The sequence below is a fragment of the Ascidia mentula genome, chromosome 2 (genome assembly GCF_947561715.1).
Source record: "Ascidia mentula chromosome 2, kaAscMent1.1, whole genome shotgun sequence".
NCBI classification, from domain to species: Eukaryota; Metazoa; Chordata; class Ascidiacea; order Phlebobranchia; family Ascidiidae; genus Ascidia; species Ascidia mentula.
Window position 1 is genome coordinate 6,880,618 of NC_138567.1, and position 22,674 is coordinate 6,903,291.

Here is a 22,674-nt window from a genome sequence, read left to right on the forward strand (position 1 = left end):
CTAGATCGCCGTCGCTCTTGCTGTTGCCGCTATCCCTGAAGGTCTCCCAGCAGTCATCACCACCTGCTTGGCTCTTGGCACCCGTAGAATGGCGAAGAAGAACTCCATTGTGAGAAGTTTGCCCTCGGTGGAAACCCTTGGCTGCACTTCCGTCATCTGCTCCGACAAAACTGGAACTCTCACCACCAACCAGATGTCCGTCTGTCGCGTAAGTAGTTAATTGGGTTTGTCTTCACTTGGTGTTAAGCCGTGGAACGGTGCGAATTGAATACGCCATCAATTGCCGGATTGCGATGGCAAAACAACACAGCAGTGTGTACCCAGTTGTGTGTACGCTTGCATATAAACGTGGGCTGCGTCTGACTCATTACTTTAAAAAACGAATGAAGCAAAATGGTTATATTTTTGTGACCCACTACTGCGCCATGGTTCACAGATTGGAAAAGATTTGACTGAATTAAGGCGGTTGATTTAACATACAAATAAAATCATTAAATGTATATTTAGTAATATACACACAAAGTGTTTGCAGTAGTTCGACTGGTTAAACATTTTACACGACCCGCTTACTATTTGTCCTCCAAATGACCTCCAAATGTATAAAATGCGAGCCTGAAAATGTGGAGGTCATTTAAAGTACAAATGGTATGCTGGTCGTGTAGCAAACATAAAAATGAATCGGATGAGCCGTCTAACACGCGTGCCCCAAAATCCACTATGTGCGTTTTCAACCCAAGGGAGCGAAGCACACGCGCGGGTTACTTAATCTCTGGCAATAAATAACCGGGATTTTGTGATAAGCTACTGATTAATGTCAAGTTTAATGCAATGTCTGATCATCAATCGGCTTTAGGCCTTGCGTGCTTTTGACTGACGTAATAACCGGATTATCTATATAAAACCACTAAGGCTGTGAATTAACTTGAAAGAATTCAAAGACTGTCGTTCGTATCAAGCGTATTTGCTGTAGATCCCGTAGCCCTGCTGATGCAGTTGATGTGTTGTTTAGGTAAACCAACAAATGTAATGAGTTTTTTGTTCATGTACAGATCTGTATCTGTTAAAGATTAAACTTTTGTGTGAGATTAAACATTATGGTCATTTAGCACAAAATAAAGCAATTTTGAGGTTTTCGACCTATTTAGAATTTGGCCAACAACCTACAAACTTTTGTCATTTGTTCGCATTAATACAAAGCAATACAAAGCGTTGGGAAACTCTATTCTTGCGTTTGAAAAAATTATGTGTGCAAAGGTTTCACTGATGTTCTCCTAACTGAAGTTTACAAAGACACACTTTCATGACTTATTCGCCAGCTCATGTCAGAGAACCCGTTTGCTCGCCGACTATACCAGCTCGTATCCCATGCAGAATACACACGAGCTTAAAACTCCTTTAACCCTATATCGTCCTTCTTGTCGCAGATGTTCGTTATCGACAAGGTCAGCGACAGTGGCGCCGGCTTTCACGAGTTTGATGTCTCCGGATCCACGTACGAACCCAGCGGCGACGTCACACTCAAGGACAAGAAAGTTGCCTGCTCCAACTATGACGCACTCACCGAGTTGGCAGTGATATGTGCTCAGTGCAATGATTCCTCGCTCGATTATAACGAGGTGGGTGATTTACGGCCCGGACGCGTTTATTGGGTTTATGTCGATTTTTTTGGTGGTCTTCTGATAAAGATTGAAAACACAGTAAAAAATTGAAGGTCGTGGATGCGTGCATCCTGTGGTAAACCAAACGTTTTTGTTTTTAGCTTTACCATTGCCAATAATTCTGAGAATAAAGAGACTGGCACACACTGTTAAAAACATTGACATGTTTTATTTATTTAAAACGTTTCGGCAAGTGCTTATGCCAGCATCAGTTGAAATGGACCACTCTCTTTATTATCAGAATTATGAGTATAGATCCGTAAATATTGCCAACAAATTTTGTGAGCAACTGAGATTCATTATTTTTTTCGAGTTAAAAAAGAAAGCCAGCAATGACAAGAATCCTAAAAACACACTAATGAGAAATGATCAATAATTGAAACGCATAAACTTGCCCCAGGCATCGTTGGTTGTTTTTCATTCGACGCGAAAGAGAAATGCTTGTTACGTCACTGCACATATCGATTTAGCCACATTTTCGGGAAAATCCGACATGAAATCTCCATACACGAAAAAAACCTATTCCATTTTTAGACCAAAGGCGTCTACGAGAAAGTTGGAGAAGCAACAGAGACTGCACTCACTGTTCTGTGCGAGAAGATGAACGTCCTTGACCTCGATTTGTCCGGTCTAAGCAAGGCTGAAAGAGCCCACCCTTGTAACAGTGTAAGTAAAGTAGTAACCCGTGTGTCTTCTACAAATGTAGTTTCTGTGCATAGTTAATAACACCGATCAAAAATACATTCATACAGATGTGTTGTATCAGAAAAATACAAGGGCATTATCAATGTCGAACACTTGTAAATTTCGTTTTTGCGCCGTGTCTTGTGGTTGTGTGGTTTGCATAGCGACGCCTTATCCGCCAGATCCAAACTTGTTTTTACCGTGGGCTCCGTAGTCTTGCCTCTCGCATTGTAAATAATTGATATTAGTTTGGTGTAACTTCCTGTTTCGTCATTTGAGCTGCATTAATTGTACATCGGACAGTCTGCTCAGCTATGAATGCATTACCCTCCCTCGGGACGGGTGCATGGGAGGGCAATCACACATAACGTTCACCGCCCATTGTACTTGATTGACCGAAACTTGAAAGTCAAATTCTGCGGCTAATTTCGAAATTTGGCCTCGATTTCTTTGAATCGAATACATGTGAATGCTCACGTAACGTATTTCCGGTGCAAGTCGTTCAAACGGGGAATCACCTTTTCAGGCCATCAAGGCTTCGATGAAGAAGGAATTCACGCTGGAGTTCTCTCGCGACCGCAAATCCATGAGCTCGTACTGCGTGACCGACGACGGCCCAAGAATGTACATCAAGGGCGCACCTGAAGGTTCGTATGCCTCTTTCTGATATCCTTAACTATACAACATTAGTTTTGGGACATGGTCAGGTTTCCCATACCCTGCTTGTAAGATTCGTGCACATGTTTGCGAGAAATGGCTCAGAAAATACAAATTTGCTTGTTTCTTACGAATGTGGTCCTGACCGACGGTTACCTCGACAAAAGACATGTAAATGCCTTCGGGACCTTTCTAATGGTATGATGACGCAACAAAAGCATGTGTCTGTGACGTCACAAAACACCGAACACGTGGCGTAGCCGAGAATGTGCGTTTCCCAGTGGGATTCCGAGTGGCTTGCGTGCCAACAATGACCCAGAGGTCACATTTCTGCGCGTGTACAACATCCCTGGGGAGACGGTGTCAGTTGTCTGCCAAGGACGCCACCTATCTGTGCGTTTCGAACCACTTCGTTTATTTGAAGAATGGGTAATTTGTCACAAAGGCTCGTTTATTAAATTTACCATCCGTCCGAATTCTTGTGCAGTATTGGGTTTGACAAACTGGTTTAAATTCTATATATATCGCTTGAAGTGTTCGTGCAGCGCAGTGATCGCTGCAGAATTCTTGCTCCCCTGCCTATTTATTAACTCTCACTAGATAGAGCGACCACCCGACTAATCTGTTTTACCCCTTTCACCGATATCCTGATGCCATCAAACAATATAATATGTTGCTATAACGTGGGCTGTTAAGGGAGATGTAGTTTTTGTTCGCTGGTCTTGTTGCAAACTGTGATTCCAATTTGCCAACTATTTGTAATTCTTTCCAAATATTTCGAAAACTTGGCCCGATTGTGGAAACTGTTGACAACCTTTTTTAGAGGCGTACGGCGATAATTTATTTTTTAGCCACTGGTGCGTCAAAAAACACCGCCTTATATCAGTAACTATCCGCGTTTACGTTTAGATAAGACGAATTAAGTCCATACTAACCTCGTTTCTTAGATATAAACACATTTGTTCATTTACTGCCCTTGAAAATAAGTCCAAACTTTGGATATGAGCACGGTATATGGCAACCTAGGTTAAAACACAGTCATAAAGTGGTGATAAAGGTTATAAAATCTACATTCGGGCAGGAATTTTGGAAAGATGCAACCACGTGCGTGTGGGCAAGGAACGAGTTGAATTGACCCCCGCCATCAAAGCCAACATCCTGGAAAGAGTTCGGGCTTACGGAACCGGACGCGACACCCTTCGTTGTTTGGCCCTCGGAACCATCGACTCCCCCTGCAGCCCGTCCGATATGGACTTCAGTGATGCAGGAAAGTTTGCCGAATACGAGGTAAGAATGGGCAGTTGTAGTGTTTTTTTATGTTTTGGCGTTCGTCAACAACACGTCTTGAAATGACAGTTGGACTATTTTCGCCTAGAATTCCATTAATTTGTTGGTTTTCAATCGGTTATCGTCAAAAATAGAGCTCGCTTGAACGACTCAAACACCGCACAATCTTTATGCGAAAACGGAATATAAAAAAAGCGAACATGCTAATCATTTGTACAATCTTTTCTTCCCGTAAGACTGGAATCACTTTCGTCGGAATCGTCGGAATGCTCGACCCACCACGTACTGAGGTGCTCCAAGCTGTCAACGACTGCCGCGACGCCGGAATTCGAGTCATCGTCATCACTGGGGACAACAAGGCAACCGCTGAGGCGATCTGCAGACGCATCGGAGTATTCGGAGAAGATGAAAGCACCAGAGGTTGGTAACAATGTACATTTGTATCTCAGTTCGCGAACGACCAATACGCAGGTTATATTGCTGGGATACCGATCTGAAGCCTAGTGTTTCCCTGATTTTGTATCACGGGACGTAATGTGATTATAACATTTGTCATCCACAGAACAAAGCTTCCATTTAAAGCCGTACAAATTGAAGCATGCATTATATAATTATTAAAACCTTAATTAACACATTTTTCACGTCTGTTTAGGTCTTTCTTACACCGGACGCGAATTTGACCATCTGGAGCCTGACGAACAATTCAAGGCATGCCTCCGCGCCCGACTCTTCGCTCGCGTCGAACCAGCTCACAAGAGCAAGATCATCGAATACCTCCAGGCCAACGGTGACGTCACAGCCATGGTAAACGAGTTGGCTTAATAGCTTGATGTAAAAATCTCCCTTGTTGTTGAACCGTTTTTTCTGCGTTTCTCCCATAATTACCCATGCCGTATATAATGTATATGCGTTTACTATAGCTGCCCAAATATTTGCAATATTGACGACTATTGATCACAAGAGGCATTTTACGCGTATGCTGCTTTGAGTAATCGCCAATCCATCAACAGCGCGCAGCTTGCAATACCGAGAACTTCCTCCTTTTTAAAACAGCTCTGTACTCTGCAGCTTAAATAAATCAATGCATTTTATCACCAGACTGGTGACGGTGTCAACGACGCCCCAGCTCTCAAAAAGGCCGAAATTGGCATCGCTATGGGAAGTGGAACCGCCGTTGCCAAGAGCGCATCTGACATGGTTTTGGTTGACGACAACTTTACCTCCATTGTGGCTGCAGTCGAAGAAGGACGTGCTATCTACAACAACATGAAGCAGTTCATCCGCTACTTGATCTCCTCCAACATCGGCGAAGTCGTCTGGTAAAAGTTTAAATTGTGCCATCGTTTTTAAGCGACAAAATACATCAGTTTGTCCTCTATATACTGCTAAAAAGAGCTATATTTATAGATATAACATCTATAGAGCTGTCTGCTTGATTAATGTTTTGAGCTTTACACTGAAACTGTCTATACGGTTATCAATCGGCAGCTTGTCAGGGCAGCTTGAATCATTGATCAAGTTACCTTTGTCATTTACTTCTTCATTCGAAACTTCCAACCCCCGCATTGTCTTTACTTGTTCAAATCTTCAAGGAAACTCACAACCAAGTAGCTCAACATCCTTTTATACTTCCAGCATCTTCTTGGCTGCTGCCCTCGGTGTTCCAGAGGCTCTTATTCCCGTCCAGCTCTTGTGGGTGAACTTGGTCACCGACGGATTGCCGGCCACCGCCCTCAGTTTCAACCCAGCTGACCTTGACATCATGAAGAAGCACCCAAGGTCAACTAAGGACACCCTAATTAACGGCTGGCTCATGTTTAGATATTGCGTCGTCGGCGGTAAGTTATTTATGTTGCGGTGGTTTGTGGTTGTTTTGATTAAGGTTAGTAATGCTCAATTGCTTCCTAGAGAGGGAAGTCAATGTCAAGTATGTGGGGTTAAAGCGTATGGCAGAACGCTGGCATTTGACTAAAGTGAAATACCTCGAAATATTGAATAATTTTAAAATGTGTGCGTTATTTTTAAAGAAAAAGCGTTAAGGTTTAAAACAACATTGTTATAGCATTTGTATAGTGAACCTGCTGTAAATAAACATGTACTTAGTTTAAAACTGGTTAGACGCCCAAATAACACAAATCAAGGGGTACAACAACGTGGAAAACGTACAAACTTCTCAAAATACCCAACTAATAAGATTGCACCTAAAAACCGTAAAAAGAATTATCTCGCTGTTACTCCAACAATAACAAACCCAATTAACCTGCGAACCTTTTTCGCCTGTAGTGTTTGTAGGCAGCTCCACAGTGGGTGCGTCTCTCTGGTGGTATCTGAAAGCGCCCAACGGACCCCAAGTATCTTGGTGGCAAGTGGTCAGTTTACTCGGCGACGCGATCGCCTATGTTTCGTGTTTAATTACACCTAGCAAGCGTGACGTCCCTTCTTCTGATATTGCCTTGGTTCCTTTCCTTTTTGGGAATGTGCATCCAATATCGGAACGTCCTTTTGTGCATATTTATGTTCTCCGTTTGCTCGCCGTCTATAGCGTATAACACCGGGCCACGAAAGCCGAACCAATGAATACCAGTAGTGCTCTCGTGCGCCCCCTAATTGGTCACGTGCTTATGGCCGTCCGACACTGGTAACCAATCAGCTTTTTTCTTTACCTTGCCCTACTACCGCTCCAACACGAGCCGTACCAAAGGGAGCCAAGACTGTTATTTGGCGCAGAAAATGTGCCTCTTTCATACAGTATTTGGCTTGCAAAGAACGGCTTATCCAGACTGGTTACGCTATCCACATCCCTTATATGCCTTACCAAAAAAAACGACCCAACTTATCAACCTTCAACATGGGACGTTAACGTTGGAAACTAGCAATACTTAACTAAGGCATAAATATCCATGAATCAATGAAAATATCACAAACGGCACTTCAAACGCTAAGACGTTGTGCATGGGTTTATAGAGTACGGGTGCAGTAGTATATATATGTATCGAGTTTTGAGTTCCAGATTTTGAGTCTCCAACTCTAAACCGTCGTGTTTCTTGTGTTGTCACAGCATACGTGGGTATGGCCACAGTCGCGTCGGCCTCTTGGTGGTTTATGTATGCCCAGAATGGACCCACTATGTCATGGTGGCAATTGGTTAGTCTTGCACCTTCTACGTTTTGTACTGTTCGTCTATCTATATGTACTTGTCGTCCGTGGACTCTGTTCACACACTGTCAGTGTTGCCTGCTTTAAAATGCCAAGTTTTCCGAGCTGTTATATGTTCCAAACTCTTGCCAAGGACAGTGATTCAGCTTCTTTATCACGAATAACCTTTACATTTCGCACAATTCGCAGCTCTACCAACCAAGCCATTCTAATAGTATAGAAATAAATGCCAAAACTTCAACCTTGTTAAATTAACATAGTATTTACTTGCAAACGATGACACTTAACTAATTCCAGTATAACGTGGCACTGAAAACTAAACATCACACGTGACATATGAGCAGCACGGAAACTTGGCAGTATCTTCCTATAGTTATCACTACTTCTCCTTACGTGTTTCTTCTTTTCCTTGTGTATATGATGGTGCTTATGTGTGAGTGTGGTTGCCTGGGAAAGAATTCGCAAGCTGTTCACTAACCTCCTTAACCACGTGATCTAAAAAAACATTTTAACAACAACGTGTTTGTTATAATTGGACACTGTATTTTGTAACACTTTATTTCTATATTATCATGGCTACCTAGAGCCTCCATCTGTTAAACAAATGTGTTTGGTTACAAATACCGAATATTAAATATCAGAGGAACTGTATTAGCATAAGACATTTACATAATGGGTTTAAATCCCATCTACAAGCCTGATATGCATGAAATTTTACCACTCACCAGTACTTGCACCCCACCCTCTCATACAGCGTAGTGGTTGGACGATCCAACCATTTTCTTCAGATGGTTTTAATGCTGTGAATGATTTGTGTTTGTGTGTTGAGTGCGATGACGTATCACTAACCACCAGTAAACCCGTAATTCAAGAGGGCAACCCTGGGAGACCGTACTAAGTGGGCGCATGTAATTTACCATTCCACGCATCTGTCACTTGGAATCATATAGGAGGAACTGGCATAGGAATGATCGTGTTAATTTAAACAAGTCTTATAAATCCAATGACCCAGGACCAAAAGGTGGAAAACCTAGCAATTGAATTGTACCGCTATGTACAAAACCGACAGACATGTAACAAAACCACCTGGCTCTCTTGCAGTGTTCTCGGTCTCCATGCATGAATCCAAAAACATGTTTTAACCAATTAATTTGCGTACCGCCTTCCTTTGTAACTCCCCTAATTTGCAACGCCCAACTTCAAGCAAGCAAGCACCAAGAGCCTTGTTAATTTTCCCGGTACTAGCTGGGCATGCTGCATGGTTTAATTACCTTGATTAAGTACATCATGATCCTTGTAAATATTTGCATTGCGCGGTTCTCGAATGTGAGTACGTTGCTGGTGCATGTCTGGCTCCCATTTCCTTCCTTTGGCCCTTTTTCGTCTGCCTGGAACCTTCTTTCGAATGCCTGCTGTACTTACCTCACACTTCCCTTGTTTTTGATGATTTTAAGCCTAGTTTCAATGCATTTATTTGGTGTTCATGCGTGGTTGTGCATAAAGATATTCTTTTTCATTAAAAAAATTGAAAAAAAAATTATTAAATTATTAAGAAGTTATGTAACTTTTATCTTAAACATGAAATTAATAAAAAAATTTATTTTACTTTTTGTAACAAAATACTTTCCAATCTCTTTTACAAACCTCCAATACTCGATACTAACTAACACGATTTATGCAACGCTCAGACACACTACATGTCGTGCTCAACCCAACCAGAGAAGTTTGAAGGCTTGTCATGTGATGTATTCGAAGATCCCCACCCTATGACCATGGCCCTCTCTGTCTTGGTCACCATCGAAATGCTGAACGCACTGAACAGGTCAGTGGCAAATGAAGTTGCTGAAAACTTATGTCCCGCCTCAACAATATGTCGAAAGTAGCGAAAGGCATTTGTAAATCGTCAGAACAATCATGCTTTGTTACGGCGCGAACATCTTGTCTGTACTGCATTCTTTTGAATTGCTGATATACCTAATCAAACGTACACGCACAAATTAAGTGTGATATATTGGATATTGGGTTTGTAAGAAGCTGTTTTAATATTCAACCACAGCCCACATAAGGGGACATAATTCTTCTCGACAAACGTTTCAGTTGTTACTACAATCATTCTTAATACATGAAAACAAATGATACGCTTGTGTTGTTTGTGCCTAAAGTTTACAAAACCGTAAACTATGTTTCCTGGTTTTAACAATGTGTTGTATTCGCTTGCAGCGTATCCGAGAACCAGTCGCTTTTCCGCATGCCACCATGGCGTAACATGTGGCTGATCGGAGCTATCTGCCTCTCCATGTCTCTTCACTTCATGATCTTGCACGTCGAACCTCTTCCGGTAAGAACGTTGTCGCCTTGCAGTCCCACCTTTTGAATTGTCATCTTGTAGTACAACGAAATGCAAAAAATCATTTTGCATAAGCTGATTGGTAATCACAATGTCGACATATTCGCATCCGTACTAGAATACAGAACATACGGATGCTTTAAAAGTGTTCTTTTTCGATGGTTGACCTTATTACCTAATATTTGTTTTTTCGGTAGATGTGCGGTTCAAAATTCATTCCAAAGAGCCTTAATTGCTGTGAAGCCGCTGTTAACCATTATCACTATTTGTCCAAATATTCGTGCGCTAAAAGTTCACTTATACCCACTTACAACATATACAAGGCATTACATGAGCTGTTAGTGGTAACACACGCTGCTTTGACCTATCAGGGTCTCGTCAATGCAGTTATAGTAACTTGAGGGCGGTCTTGCCGAAATCCCTGATTAGACCTGATTGAAACAGTGCACTCCCTGCATCCCCCTGGTCAATATTGGTTCAATTGCCTCACAGTGCATGTCCACAGCTATTCTCAACAAACGCTTGTTTTTTCCCACGAACAGATGGTGTTCCAGATCTGCCCACTTAACTTCAATGAATGGATGATGGTTCTCAAGATATCTTTCCCTGTCATTCTCATCGACGAAGGCATGAAGTGGATTTCACGAAACTTTATCGATGGTAAGAACCCTTGCCACAATTTCCCCATCATCACCACCACCACCATATTACGCCTACCCCCTAACCCCATCCAATTCGTTTGTTGTATTTTGCCTTATTAAAGGGGTGCCCAAGTGTAAATTCTCATTGGAGCGGTGCATGAACGCAACATTCAAAAGATCAAAAGCAAGTTACTAATTTAAGATAACGTACAGGAAAGTTAAAGCTTGATAAGTAGCAGTCGAATATGTATAGCAGTCGAAGCTTGAGTTGGTTTAGTTTATAGTTAAGCGCAGTTTTGCACATTCCGATACGAAGGAGATATTAGATGCCCAAAACACAGAAGCAGTGAACAGTTTTTTTAAGATTTCTATAGAACAGATCCTGTTTTTTCATCAGTCGGTGTGTTTGTAAGGAATAAGTCGATCGAGCGAAGAAGTATACGAGCAGCCTTATGTGGTTTCAAGGTCGAGGATGGGCGGAAAGCAAAGTGGGAATAAGTATTATCAAGGTGGCTGCGTGTGATAGATTCGTTGGAGCAGTGGTTCCCAACCTTTTGTTGTCAATCTCATAAAATCATCAGGTTTGCCGACCCCAATGTAAATTTTTCTAAAGCGTTTGTAGATAATACACAAATCTACATTTATTTAGTAAAAACTGGTGGCAACATAACTGTAGGAATAATAAGGAAAACATTTTACATCAGAAGAGAAATAAATATTTGCGAAAAAAGTAAGAAGCGAAATTAGCAATGAGAATGGGAAAGATCAGAAAAGTTCCTCATTGTGCGCGCAAGCCCTCGGTTGGGAACTACTGCTATGGTAACATGTGTGAAAACCAACTGAAGAAAGCTTTTTCTTCACGATCATTACAACTACATAGCGACGCGGCCAAACTGAACCAAAGTCACTTTATCTGGGCGTATTTATTTTGTATTGTTAAACATACAGCCAGATTAATCAAAACGAAGGTCATTATTCTTCCTAAATATTTAATGAATTTACCTTAAAACCCAAAGCGAATGTATTGCAGCATGACGATGTTAGTTACCACATGAATTATTTATTATATGCGACCAGCCTTACCCACACACTGTTCTGTGAAATGGATCATTTCATTGACTGCACGAGAAAGTCGCACAATTAAACATTTGTAACCCTTTACTTTCTTTGCAGCCGGTGACAGCGGACATCATGAGAAAGTGGAGTAACTGCTCCCCACCAGATCAACTCCACATCCCAGCACCAAACAACAATAAAAAAGCACGCAAGAAGCAAAAATAGCACGGAAGACGGCAGCGTTCCCTAAATTTTTGTATCGTCAAAAGCTAACCTATTATCTGAGTAGGACAATTTTTCTTTTTTGTGACTCGACAGTCGCTTATGAGTCAATGGTTTTTAGTGGCCTCCGCTTCTGTGACTCTACTACAACTGTTTGTCGTTTTATTTCGTAGAAAAATGTGCTCCCGCAGTGGTTACAGTGGTCGTTCGGTGTCTTGTTCTGCTGTATGCGCCCGCACATTAATATATATATTGTCCACATGTATTTTACACGTTGGTTGGGTTGCGCACATTTTCTGAAGCCCGCAGTGGTAATGTAGTCTCCTGATTGCTGCTTTTCAAGACACGAAGACGAAAAAAATGAAAGTTTCCTCTATTTAAAAAAGGGCTACTTAAATTTCATAAAATTGAAAACTGCTAATTGAATTTGCAAAATATTGTGTGTGCAGATTTGCAGCTATTGCAAAAATCATTCGATATATTGCCCTAAACTATGCTTTCAGAGGCGAACAGACGAAACAACTGCGGAAGCTGCTTTCAACCCTAATTTCAATCAAATTTTCCTAAAGTTATTACCACCGTATTCGCGGGGTCGGTTTTGTCCATTTTGAAACGACTGTCGTTACGTCTTTCCACACGCACGTCCCTATTTTGCTCCCCTAATTTCCCTGACTTGTTCGATTGTAAAAACACGGTTACTGTACCTCCCGTACCTTTTCAAGCGGCCTCAAAAGCTCCAATGTAACTTGCAGTTCACACCCCTGTTTAAGCTTATTTATGCGTTCGTTGTTTTTCGTCATTGTAAGGCACTGTATGTGCTGGTGACTTCAAAGTAGGCTATATTATATCACGCCGCTCCCATGGCATGTTCACGTTCGTTGCGTGTTGTCGTTTTTTGTTGTGAGTTTCCCCGACGTTAAAAACTTCGGCTCTTTAGCACCACCTGCCGTCTTTTGTTATAGGTGTCTTACGCTCACCCGACTCCTTGTGTTTCGTTCTGCTCCCAAAGTTTTAATTTTCGATTTGCGTGATTGCAATAAACTGGACTGGACTTCAGGCGGACTTTGTGTAATTCTTGGAACTAAAAGTTACAATGAAAAGATTGAATGGCAATAGCCACAGTAAAATCATATAGTTTTGTTCACACGCTCTGTGAGCCCAAACTTATCGGCTTGGTTAGACTTTGACTAGTTAAAATATCAAGTTACTTCACAGCACTGATAATGAGCACAGCAGTGTTCGAAACGTTTGCTTCTGATGATTGGCTTTGGCCTTTCTATCTCCTTAAAATATCAACTTCTTCAACATAATCTACCTTCGCAAACAATAGCATTGACCTTCTCAGTATTTTAAAAAGCACGTTTACTACAAGATCTTGCAATGAAATGACGTTTTGTGAAAAAGGCGCCGTTGGGAAAAATTAGGCCCCATATCAGTATTTAGATGAAACAATTTCTTGGGTGGGAAATTCCCTTATTCATCCCGTCTCCATCAATAACACTTCAGTTACGTAATAAATTAATCCGTGATGCGTGGGTGTCAACTTTATGGTTGAATGAGCCCAGATGCGCCGGCTGTTGCTAAGGCGATGTGATGTTTTTTTGCCCAATGCAACTGCAATCATTTTTCTTTATTTTCCTGATACTGGTGTTCAAAGTCACAGGCTACAGCAATTGAATTTAATGGTTTAAAACATAATGTTTCACGTTGAAGTTTATTGAAATAGTTTTAAAAAATAATTTCGCCTGCACGGAGATCATTAGTTTCGATTTTTCATCTATTTAAAAAACTAATTCACTTTAACGTAGAACATTTTGTTTCAAGCAAATAAGTTCATCTCTAGATTTTTCTGCATTAGTGGAACCAGTCTTGACACAGTAATTGCTTTTGGCAAACAAGCGAAAAATGGGTATGTTTATCAATGCAAATAACTTTGAAAGCTTGATTTCTTTTATTTAATATTGAGATAGGGTCTGCAACATTCCCAAACGCAAAACATTTCTCATAAGTTTACCGATAAAAATTCGGTTGCTATAAATAATTTGATCCGAAAACGAAGAGAAAATATTTTACGTATAGTCAGTAAACGTAGTGCTCAATGCATTGTTATAACTGCGGGGTATACGGCTATTGCGTTGTACACTGACGTTTGCTTTAGACGCTCATTGAAAGGATTTTGTCTATTTTTAACTTTAACCTTTACGTAACCTGCGTAGTGAAGACATGACCTTTGAGTCAACTCTTTCCCAAGGCGTATGGGATCATTTGTAACATTTGTAACGAAACAAGTAACGAATTAAAGCACATGAAAGAAAGTCTGTATAGATATTAAATAGGAATTACGTTAATCGTTTATCCGCGTTGCAGGTTATTTCACAAACTGAAAACATGCGTAGTAACCTCCAAAAACGATTTTTTTGTGTTAAACTCAAAAGTGTTGTATGATTTCTATGCTGTATGAAATCACATCAATAAAACAAAACACACGAACAAGTCGGTTTCGTCAAAAACTCTCTCAAACACAGTTTGTTAAACAGTAGAATGTAGGACAGAGTATGAGTTTTAAACTTATTTATAATCATTGCTTTCCAAAAAAGTTCGTTAAACAGTATAATGTAGGACAAGGTAAAATTGCTATGACCACAATTCACACACGTTTGCTCTGTCATGTTGGGTTGCGGAAGATTTTGAATACATTTACGACGAATTTTAGACCCAAACAGTGGAATGCGATCAAGACGATTTTGCATAAAATGTTAAAAAAAGTTGTTGTCATTGATAACTGCATTTTGGATCAAATATGCAATGCGATCCGAAATAAAGTTGGTTGCGTAACTCTGCGTGCAAATTTTGCCCCCAACTGCGTAAACCTCGAAGTGCAAAGGGTCGACAACTGACCTTTTGTCAGCGCTAAAGTTATCGTACGATGTCGGTCATCGTCACCTTCGCAGACTCAGCGGGTCGCACGGTCAGCCAGTTGCTATTAGTTCGGTATATAAACACCCTGCCGTCCACCACGAAGTCATCAGTTGCCTTGGTCATCCAACCAATGTACAGCGAACAGCAGCACAGCAAGCGAAGAATAAGAGTAAAATAGTCGTGAAGTACGAATGATTATGGCCCTGTGGTGACACTAAGATTCGCTATAGACTTGCTTAGTTCTCAAAGCATATTCATTCTGCCGCATAATCCCAATTAAAAAGTCCATCGGATTCCATCTGTAGATTATAACAGTCAGCTATTTCTGACTTCCAAAATCACAAGAAAATTTTGTATTTGTTACTGTGCAGTTGGTATAAGACTCGTAGGGTTTTCAGCCAGCTTTTGGAAAACAGATTTGTCAAGTACAAGATACGCAGCATCTTCACCATGGAAGACGCATTCGCTAAGACAACCGGCGAAGTGCTGAAACACTTCAATGTCACCCAGGCTCAAGGTTTGAGCGAGGACCAGGTCAAGGAGAATCTCAAGAAATATGGACCCAACGGTAATTATGCCAACTTTAAACGAGTGCAAAGTTCAGTAAAAACAAGCTTAAAAAAGAATAGTGTTTGCAATGAAATGTTTCTATGTTTAAGCCAGTAACCACAACTATATACTATTTGCAGAGTTGCCCGCCGAAGAAGGCAAATCACTGTGGCAAATGATCTTGGAACAATTCGAGGATCTTCTCGTCCGTATTTTACTTCTGGCCGCCATCATCTCTTTCGTAAGTAACTCGGCTTAAAGTTTAAAGATCGCAGAGCAACATTTTAAAGAAAAGTTTTTGATCAGGTCCTTGCTCTTTTTGAGGAAGGTGAAGAAACCGTCACTGCTTTCGTCGAACCCTTCGTTATTCTGCTTATCTTGATCGCAAACTCAGTCATTGGAATCTGGCAGGTATGACTCGCACACTACAAAAGTTTGGTTTAAACCTAGAAGGATTTCTTTCCCGCATTAAACGATTGAGTCGTCAGGTTAAACAGATCGCAATACATCTCCAGAGTCCGTGTTCACAATATCATATTTTAGTTCGTTCTTCTGTCTTGCAATATACAAAAACATCGAAAAATAAAAAAAATTACAATAACGATAATCCGTGTCTCCCCTAATTCATGTTCTACCGCCTTAATAGGAGAGAAATGCCGAGAGCGCAATTGAAGCATTGAAGGAATACGAACCAGAAATGGGTAAAGTCGTTCGCCAAGGTCGAAGCACGGTGCAAAGAATCCTCGCCAAAAACATCGTCCCCGGCGACATCGTGGAAGTCTCCGGTACGCATCTCTTCAAATCCCCCTCTTTAGTGCTTCCAGCGGAAATTAACATATATCTTCTTTCATATAGTGGGCGACAAAGTGCCGGCTGACATTCGTCTGATTGCCATCCACTCTACCACCCTCCGCGTGGACCAGGCTATCTTGACTGGTGAGAGCGTGAGCGTTATCAAGCACACCGACGCTGTTCCCGACCCTCGTGCCGTCAACCAGGACAAGAAGAACTTGCTTTTCTCCGTAAGTTACTGTTATGTCCTCATTTGGTTTCAAGTTTATCTAAGCAACATTTTAGAGATGAAATTAGTGAAAAAAAAGGACAACATCAGAAACATGATAATAAGAACCAAAGAAAAACCAAATTTATCACACGAAACATGAATTGTAGTGTCACGAATTGGCAACCTTTTTCTAACGTTTTCTCGGTTAAAACCCGTGTCCCAATTTGGCTACAGGGAACCAACATTGCATCGGGCAAGGCGACAGGAATCGTGATTGGAACTGGAAGCAATACTGAGATCGGTAAAATCCGCGACCAGATGGCTGAGACCGAAGCTGAGAAGACCCCCCTTCAACAAAAACTCGACGAGTTCGGTCAACAACTTTCCAAGGTAAAAAACACAATATATTAAAGACTTCCTCACAAATAGTATGTTAAAAAAAATTACTACTAATGAACATATTATAACAATCTGACCTTATAGTGGCTGTACCGATCACAAATCCGGGAAACAAGTTTTTCCATATTGTGTAGTCTCGTTTATCAACTTCCTTCCACTTTTTCCCAATTTAGATTATTACTCTCATCTGCATCGCTGTGTGGGCCATCAACATCGGACACTTCAACGATCCAGTTCACGGTGGTTCTTGGTTCAAGGGAGCAATCTATTACTTCAAGGTACTTAATGTATACTGTAGCTTCAACCCCAATTCACACACAGACCCATTAACCAAAATATCGTTTATTCAAGATCGCTGTCGCTCTTGCCGTTGCTGCCATTCCTGAAGGTCTCCCAGCCGTCATCACCACCTGCTTGGCTCTCGGAACAAGCCGCATGGCAAAGAAGAACTCCATCGTGAGAAGTTTGCCCTCAGTAGAAACCCTTGGATGCACTTCTGTCATCTGCTCCGACAAAACTGGAACTCTCACCACCAACCAGATGTCCGTCTGCCGCGTAAGTCTTCAGTTACAGCTTGGTTTCCATCATTGGGTCTTAACAGCAAAAGCAACTCAAAAATCATGTTTATAAACATCATGGTTTGGACCAACACATTCATGCAAATTAGGGTTTGACAAACCAAGTTCGCTGTAGTAAACCAGCTTCTTTCACAGATGTTCGTCGTCGACAAAGTGATGGCTGATGGCGCCGCTTTCCACGAATTCCAAATCTCTGGATCAACCTACGAACCCAGCGGTGTCGTCACCAAGAACGAACAAAAGATTCGCTGCAGCGACTACGACGCACTCACCGAGCTTTCGACCATCTGCGCTCTCTGCAATGACTCTTCCCTCGACTACAACGAGGTAAGCGGGTTTGCCACAATGGTTTTTACTTGAAGTTGATTAAACTTCAATGTAAATATCGTGTTTACAATTTCAGTGGTTAAATGCAACCAAGTACAATATACATAATTAACTAACGTTGCATTGGTTTTAGACCAAAGGGATCTACGAAAAAGTTGGAGAAGCCACCGAGACTGCACTCACTGTTCTGTGCGAAAAGATGAACGTGTTCAACACTGACCTGAGCGGCCTCAGCAAATCTGCCCGATCCCATCCATGCAACAGCGTAAGAATCTTTTGCCTCTGAACACAAAACCTCCTTTCTGTCCACAAATATTCAAGTTTTTTCTTTTATTTACGCAGGTGATCAAGAGCATGATGAAGAAGGAATTCACCCTCGAGTTCTCACGTGACCGCAAATCAATGAGCTCCTTCTGCCGACCAACCGCCCCATCCGCCATCGGACCAAAGATGTTCGTCAAAGGAGCACCTGAAGGTACGGAATTCAGTCTGTTTTCATCCCAGAAAAAAACAGCTTAATCACATAAAAACGATGAAACTTCTGCACACTATTCAAAACACTAGAAATAGTGGTAATTTGTGCGGCTTTTCAAGCATTGTAAATATACGTCAATAAATAACATTGCAGGCGTCCTTGACCGTTGCACTCACGTCCGAGTTGGCAAACAACGTGTTCCAATGACCCCCGAAATCAAGGCTGAGATCCAAAGCTTGGTGAAGGAATACGGAACAGGACGCGACACCCTCCGTTGCTTGGCCCTCGGAACCATCGACACTCCACCAAGCCCAACCCAGATGGACCTCGGAGACTCCACTAAGTTTGTTGAATACGAGGTAAATAACTTAACACCACAACCGGTTAAAGTGCCCACTACTTGTATTTATTTTTACTAACTCGATCTTTGTTCTTTAAAGACTGGAATCACTTTCGTCGGAATCGTCGGAATGCTCGACCCACCACGTACTGAGGTGCTCCAAGCTGTCAACGACTGTCGCGACGCCGGAATCCGAGTCATCGTCATCACTGGGGACAACAAGGCAACCGCTGAGGCGATCTGCAGACGCATCGGAGTATTCGGAGAAGATGAAGATACAACAGGTTTGTAGAGCTCTAATTCAAGTTTATCTACATGAGGGATTGGATTTTATGCTTTGCCCTGTATTTTCAGGAATGGCCTATACGGGTCGTGAATTCGACAACCTTCCGCAGTCTGAACAATTTAAGGCATGCCTCCGCGCCCGACTCTTCGCTCGCGTCGAACCAGCTCACAAGAGCAAGATCGTCGAATACCTCCAGGCCAACGGTGACGTTACAGCTATGGTAAGTAAAGCCCTGTGTTTTACGTAGGGGTTTTCGCTTAGCTAAATACCATCCTTTTAATTATCAGACTGGTGACGGTGTCAACGACGCCCCAGCTCTCAAGAAGGCCGAAATTGGTATCGCTATGGGAAGTGGAACCGCCGTTGCCAAGAGCGCATCTGACATGGTTTTGGCTGACGACAACTTTACCTCCATTGTGGCTGCAGTCGAAGAAGGACGTGCTATATACAACAACATGAAGCAGTTCATCCGCTACTTGATCTCCTCCAACATCGGCGAAGTCGTCTGGTAAGTTCAAGCTCATTTCTGTAAATTTTTTATTGCTCTATTGATGATCAAGTAGCTCAACATCCGTATTTACTTCCAGCATCTTCTTGGCTGCCGCCCTCGGCGTTCCAGAGGCTCTTATTCCCGTCCAGCTCTTGTGGGTGAACTTGGTCACCGACGGATTGCCAGCCACTGCCCTCAGCTTCAACCCAGCTGACCTCGATATCATGAAGAAGCAGCCACGATCCACCAAGGACTCCTTGATCAGCGGCTGGCTCATGCTTCGTTATTGTGCTGTTGGAGGTAAATACAAAGTTAATCTTTCTGGAAGATAACAAACCTTGAGCCCAATTCTCTTATAACGAACACATTGATGTGATTTTTGAATCAATTATTAATAAATATGTTTTCTCATTGCAGGATACGTCGGTATTGCTACTGTTGGCGCTTCCTTGTGGTGGTTCTTGTACGCTCCCAATGGACCGGCACTCAGCTGGTGGCAAGTGGTAAGTAGACCATATCAAACATTATATTGTTACAGTCGCACCCATCAGTAAAGCGCTTTATGTTAAAACTTAAAACAACTTATTTACAACAAAAAAGGGCAATTTTAATAAACCACAGAACAAGCTTTAGCCGAATTCTTCAAGAATTAATATTCGAACGTGTCACGTTCACTTTTTAAAATCACAACAATTTACGAGGGTAATGTAAAGAGATTCAAACCAAGTTCTCGCCTCAGGGGAGTACCTTCTTTGCTACTTTTGTGCCCTAGCTTTGTTTGTGTTACCATAGCGAGCCGCTACTTACTTGCCCCAAAACGCTTTGTCTGTTTTCGCGGTTTACGAAATCCTTTGAGTTTTACGATGAGTAAACACAGCGTTTTCTATTCAGACTCATTTCATGTCATGTACCGCCGATTCTGAGGATTTCTCTGGCGTCGACTGCAAGATCTTTGAGGACCCTCACCCAATGACCATGGCCCTGTCTGTGTTGGTTGTAATTGAATTGTGCAACGCCCTTAACAGGTCGGTCATGCAAACACATGGACATTGAGTTTTCCACAAGTATTTGTACACATACTATTTTACCACCACTGCATTCCTCCAAATGACCTCGTGTCTTTTAATCGATAATTTCTAACGTCAAAAACACAAACGCACCACCAGAAAAACTTTACCATCTTTGTAACCAACCGTGTTCAAACTATTGCGCAATTTTGAATAACATCGAAAAATGTAAAACTAAACACAGTTTCCCTTTGCAGTGTGTCGGAGAACCAATCTATCTTCAGAATGCCCCCATGGCAAAACGTCTGGCTTATCGGAGCCATTGTTCTCTCTCTTGCTCTTCACTTCGTAATCCTCCACGTTGACCCCTTGCCCGTGAGTTCCCCAAACCACATAGTTTATTTATACCGTACGTGACGAGTTTTAATGCAACGCTGTTTGCTTTCCAGATGGTCTTCCAGATCTGCCCATTGAGCTTCAACGAATGGTTGATGGTTCTCAAGATTTCTCTTCCCGTCATCGCTCTCGATGAGGGCCTCAAATGGGTCGCACGAAACTACATCGAAGGTAACTAAGATTCTTTTGTGTTGCAGTGCTAAGGATTACCTCAAACCACCCCAAAAGTGTTCTGAATAGACTTCATGATAGACCTATCTGAAAGATGTATTGGTCCCCCGTGTAAACTTTCCTGGGGCGCTTTTGGAGAACTGAGTTGTGCATTTCTTTAGAAGTAAAAACTTGGTACAACGTCACAATATGATAGATGAGGAAAAAATAACAACAGAAAAGAAATAAGAAACGAAATTAGCTCATGAAAGTACCTCATTGGTTGAGAGCCACTGCTATGGTGACATGTGTGATAACCTGCAAACTGAAGAAATGCTTTTATTCGGTGATCACATCTTATATACCGATTATTACGACTACATAGACAGCCAAACTCAACCAAAGTCACTTTATCTTTTTTTTTGTATTTTGTATTTTTATATACATACAGCCATATCAAAACAAAAGCTAATGTTCTGCCTAAACGCGTAATGATTTTACCATGAGACCCACATCGAATGCATTGCAGAATAACATAGTTAGTTACCACGTGAATTATTTATCATATGCGACCAGCCTTACCCACACACAAGTCTGTGAAATGAATCATAGCATTAACTGCAGGAGAAAGTCGCACAATTAAACATATGTAACCCATAACTTTTCTTTGCAGCCGGTGACAGCGGACATCACGAGAAAGTGGAGTAACTGCTCCCCACCAGATCAACTCCACATCCCAGCACCAAACAACAATAAAAAAGCACCCAAGAAGCTAAAATAACACGAAAAACGGCAGTGTTCTCAAATTTTTGAGCATTTTCAAAAGCTAACCTATTTTCTGAGTAGGACAAAAAAAAATCTTTTTTTGTGACTCGACAAACGCTTGTGAGTCGATGTTTTTTGGTGGCCTCCGCTTTTGTGACTCTGTTTTGTCGATATGTTTCGTAGAAAAACGTGCTTCCGCAGTGGTTACAGTGGTCGTTCGGAGTTTTGTTCTGCTATATAACCCCGCACATTAATATATACATTGTCCACATGCATTTGACACGTTGGTTGGGTCGATTTTTCTGAAGCCTGCAGTGGTAATGTAGTCTCCTGATAGCTGCTTTTCAAGACACGAAGGCAAAAAAGTGAAAGAACTGAATTTCCTCAATTTAAAAAAGTGCTACATAAATTTAATAAATTGAAAACTGCTAATTGAATTTCCAAAATTTTGTGTGTGCAGGTTTGCAGCTATTGCAAAAACTATTCTGTATATATTGCCCTAAACGATTCTCACCGAGTCGTACAGACGAAACAACTGCGGAAACTGCTCTCAACCCCCATTTCAGTCAATTTATTACCACCCATTTTGAAACAACTGTAGTCACGTCTTTCCATATAAACGCCCTATCTCTGGTCCCCTAATTTCCCTGACCTTTTCGATTGTAAAAACACGGTTACTGTACCTCCCGTACCTTTTTAAGCGGCCTCAAAAGCTCCAATGTAACTTGCATTTCAAACCCCTGCTTTAGTTTTTTCAAAACATCGGCTCTTTAGCCCCACCTGCCGTCTTTTGTTATAGGTGTCTTACGCTCACCCGACTCCTTGTGTTTCGTTCTGCTCCCAAAGTTTTAATTTTCGATTTGCGTGATTGCAATAAACTGGACTGGACTTCAGGCGGACTTTGTGTAATACTCGGAACTGATAGTTGACATGGACAAATCAGAGTAGCAAGAGAGTGCAGTAAAAACCACATGTCGTTTAATTTTATTTACACGCTCTGCTTATCGCCATAGTTAGACTTTGACGAGTTCAAATATCAAGTTACTTCGCAGCACTGATTATTAGCACAGCAGTGTTCGAAACGTTTGCTTATTATATTTAGCATATTAGCTTTGTTTTTTCTATTCCGTTAAAATATCAACTTCTTCAACATAATCCACTTTCGCAAACATAACCGACAAGCGTGACCTTCTCAGTATTTTAGAAAACACTATTCAAGCTCTCGCAAAATAAAGACGTTTCAAGAAAACAGCGCCATATGGAAAAACTAGCTGCCATTATT

General features: G+C 41.6%; 2 protein-coding genes across 4 annotated transcripts in view; both read left to right on the forward strand.

Moving 5' to 3' along the window:
* LOC145890525 (sarcoplasmic/endoplasmic reticulum calcium ATPase 1-like) overlaps nucleotides 1–21,458 on the forward strand; it is a 30,641-nt gene extending 9,183 nt beyond the window's left edge. The window contains exons 10-23 of one of the 3 annotated variants that reach the window (XM_082981631.1): nucleotides 5–208; nucleotides 1,425–1,616; nucleotides 2,193–2,324; nucleotides 2,869–2,989; nucleotides 4,081–4,286; nucleotides 4,523–4,706; nucleotides 4,939–5,090; nucleotides 5,385–5,605; nucleotides 5,922–6,124; nucleotides 7,345–7,430; nucleotides 9,131–9,264; nucleotides 9,663–9,780; nucleotides 10,332–10,449; nucleotides 21,301–21,458. In XM_082981631.1, coding sequence (XP_082837757.1) covers nucleotides 5–208; nucleotides 1,425–1,616; nucleotides 2,193–2,324; nucleotides 2,869–2,989; nucleotides 4,081–4,286; nucleotides 4,523–4,706; nucleotides 4,939–5,090; nucleotides 5,385–5,605; nucleotides 5,922–6,124; nucleotides 7,345–7,430; nucleotides 9,131–9,264; nucleotides 9,663–9,780; nucleotides 10,332–10,449; nucleotides 21,301–21,335 — 2,106 coding nt within the window. In that variant the 3' untranslated portion in view covers nucleotides 21,336–21,458. Of the gene's footprint in view, nucleotides 1–4; nucleotides 209–1,424; nucleotides 1,617–2,192; nucleotides 2,325–2,868; nucleotides 2,990–4,080; nucleotides 4,287–4,522; nucleotides 4,707–4,938; nucleotides 5,091–5,384; nucleotides 5,606–5,921; nucleotides 6,125–6,569; nucleotides 6,656–7,344; nucleotides 7,431–9,130; nucleotides 9,265–9,662; nucleotides 9,781–10,331; nucleotides 10,450–11,603; nucleotides 12,765–21,300 lie in introns of those variants that run through there. The other 2 variants (XM_082981632.1, XM_082981630.1) reach the window with 2 other exon arrangements.
* On the forward strand, nucleotides 15,078–20,656 carry LOC145889091 (sarcoplasmic/endoplasmic reticulum calcium ATPase 1-like). The gene is made up of 20 exons (XM_082979974.1): nucleotides 15,078–15,195; nucleotides 15,317–15,417; nucleotides 15,483–15,587; nucleotides 15,823–15,961; nucleotides 16,032–16,198; nucleotides 16,414–16,569; nucleotides 16,752–16,856; nucleotides 16,930–17,133; nucleotides 17,292–17,483; nucleotides 17,617–17,748; nucleotides 17,826–17,958; nucleotides 18,112–18,317; nucleotides 18,399–18,582; nucleotides 18,653–18,804; nucleotides 18,872–19,092; nucleotides 19,172–19,374; nucleotides 19,492–19,577; nucleotides 19,966–20,099; nucleotides 20,339–20,456; nucleotides 20,531–20,656. Exons 1-20 carry the CDS (start codon nucleotides 15,078–15,080, stop codon nucleotides 20,654–20,656), a joined length of 2,982 nt encoding a protein of 993 aa, XP_082836100.1.
* Nucleotides 21,459–22,674: the final 1,216 nt, after the last annotated feature.

What these genes read in the sequence shown, in the direction of transcription:
- LOC145889091 (XM_082979974.1), top strand. Translation starts at nt 15,078, where the DNA reads ATGGAAGACGCATTCGCTAAGACAACCGGCGAAGTGCTGAAACACTTC. An exon ending in TCGGTCAACAACTTTCCAAG is followed by an intron (nt 16,570 to 16,751) that starts GTAAAAAACACA and finishes TTCCCAATTTAG; the next exon opens with ATTATTACTCTCATCTGCAT. An exon ending in CTAAGTTTGTTGAATACGAG is followed by an intron (nt 18,318 to 18,398) that starts GTAAATAACTTA and finishes TGTTCTTTAAAG; the next exon opens with ACTGGAATCACTTTCGTCGG.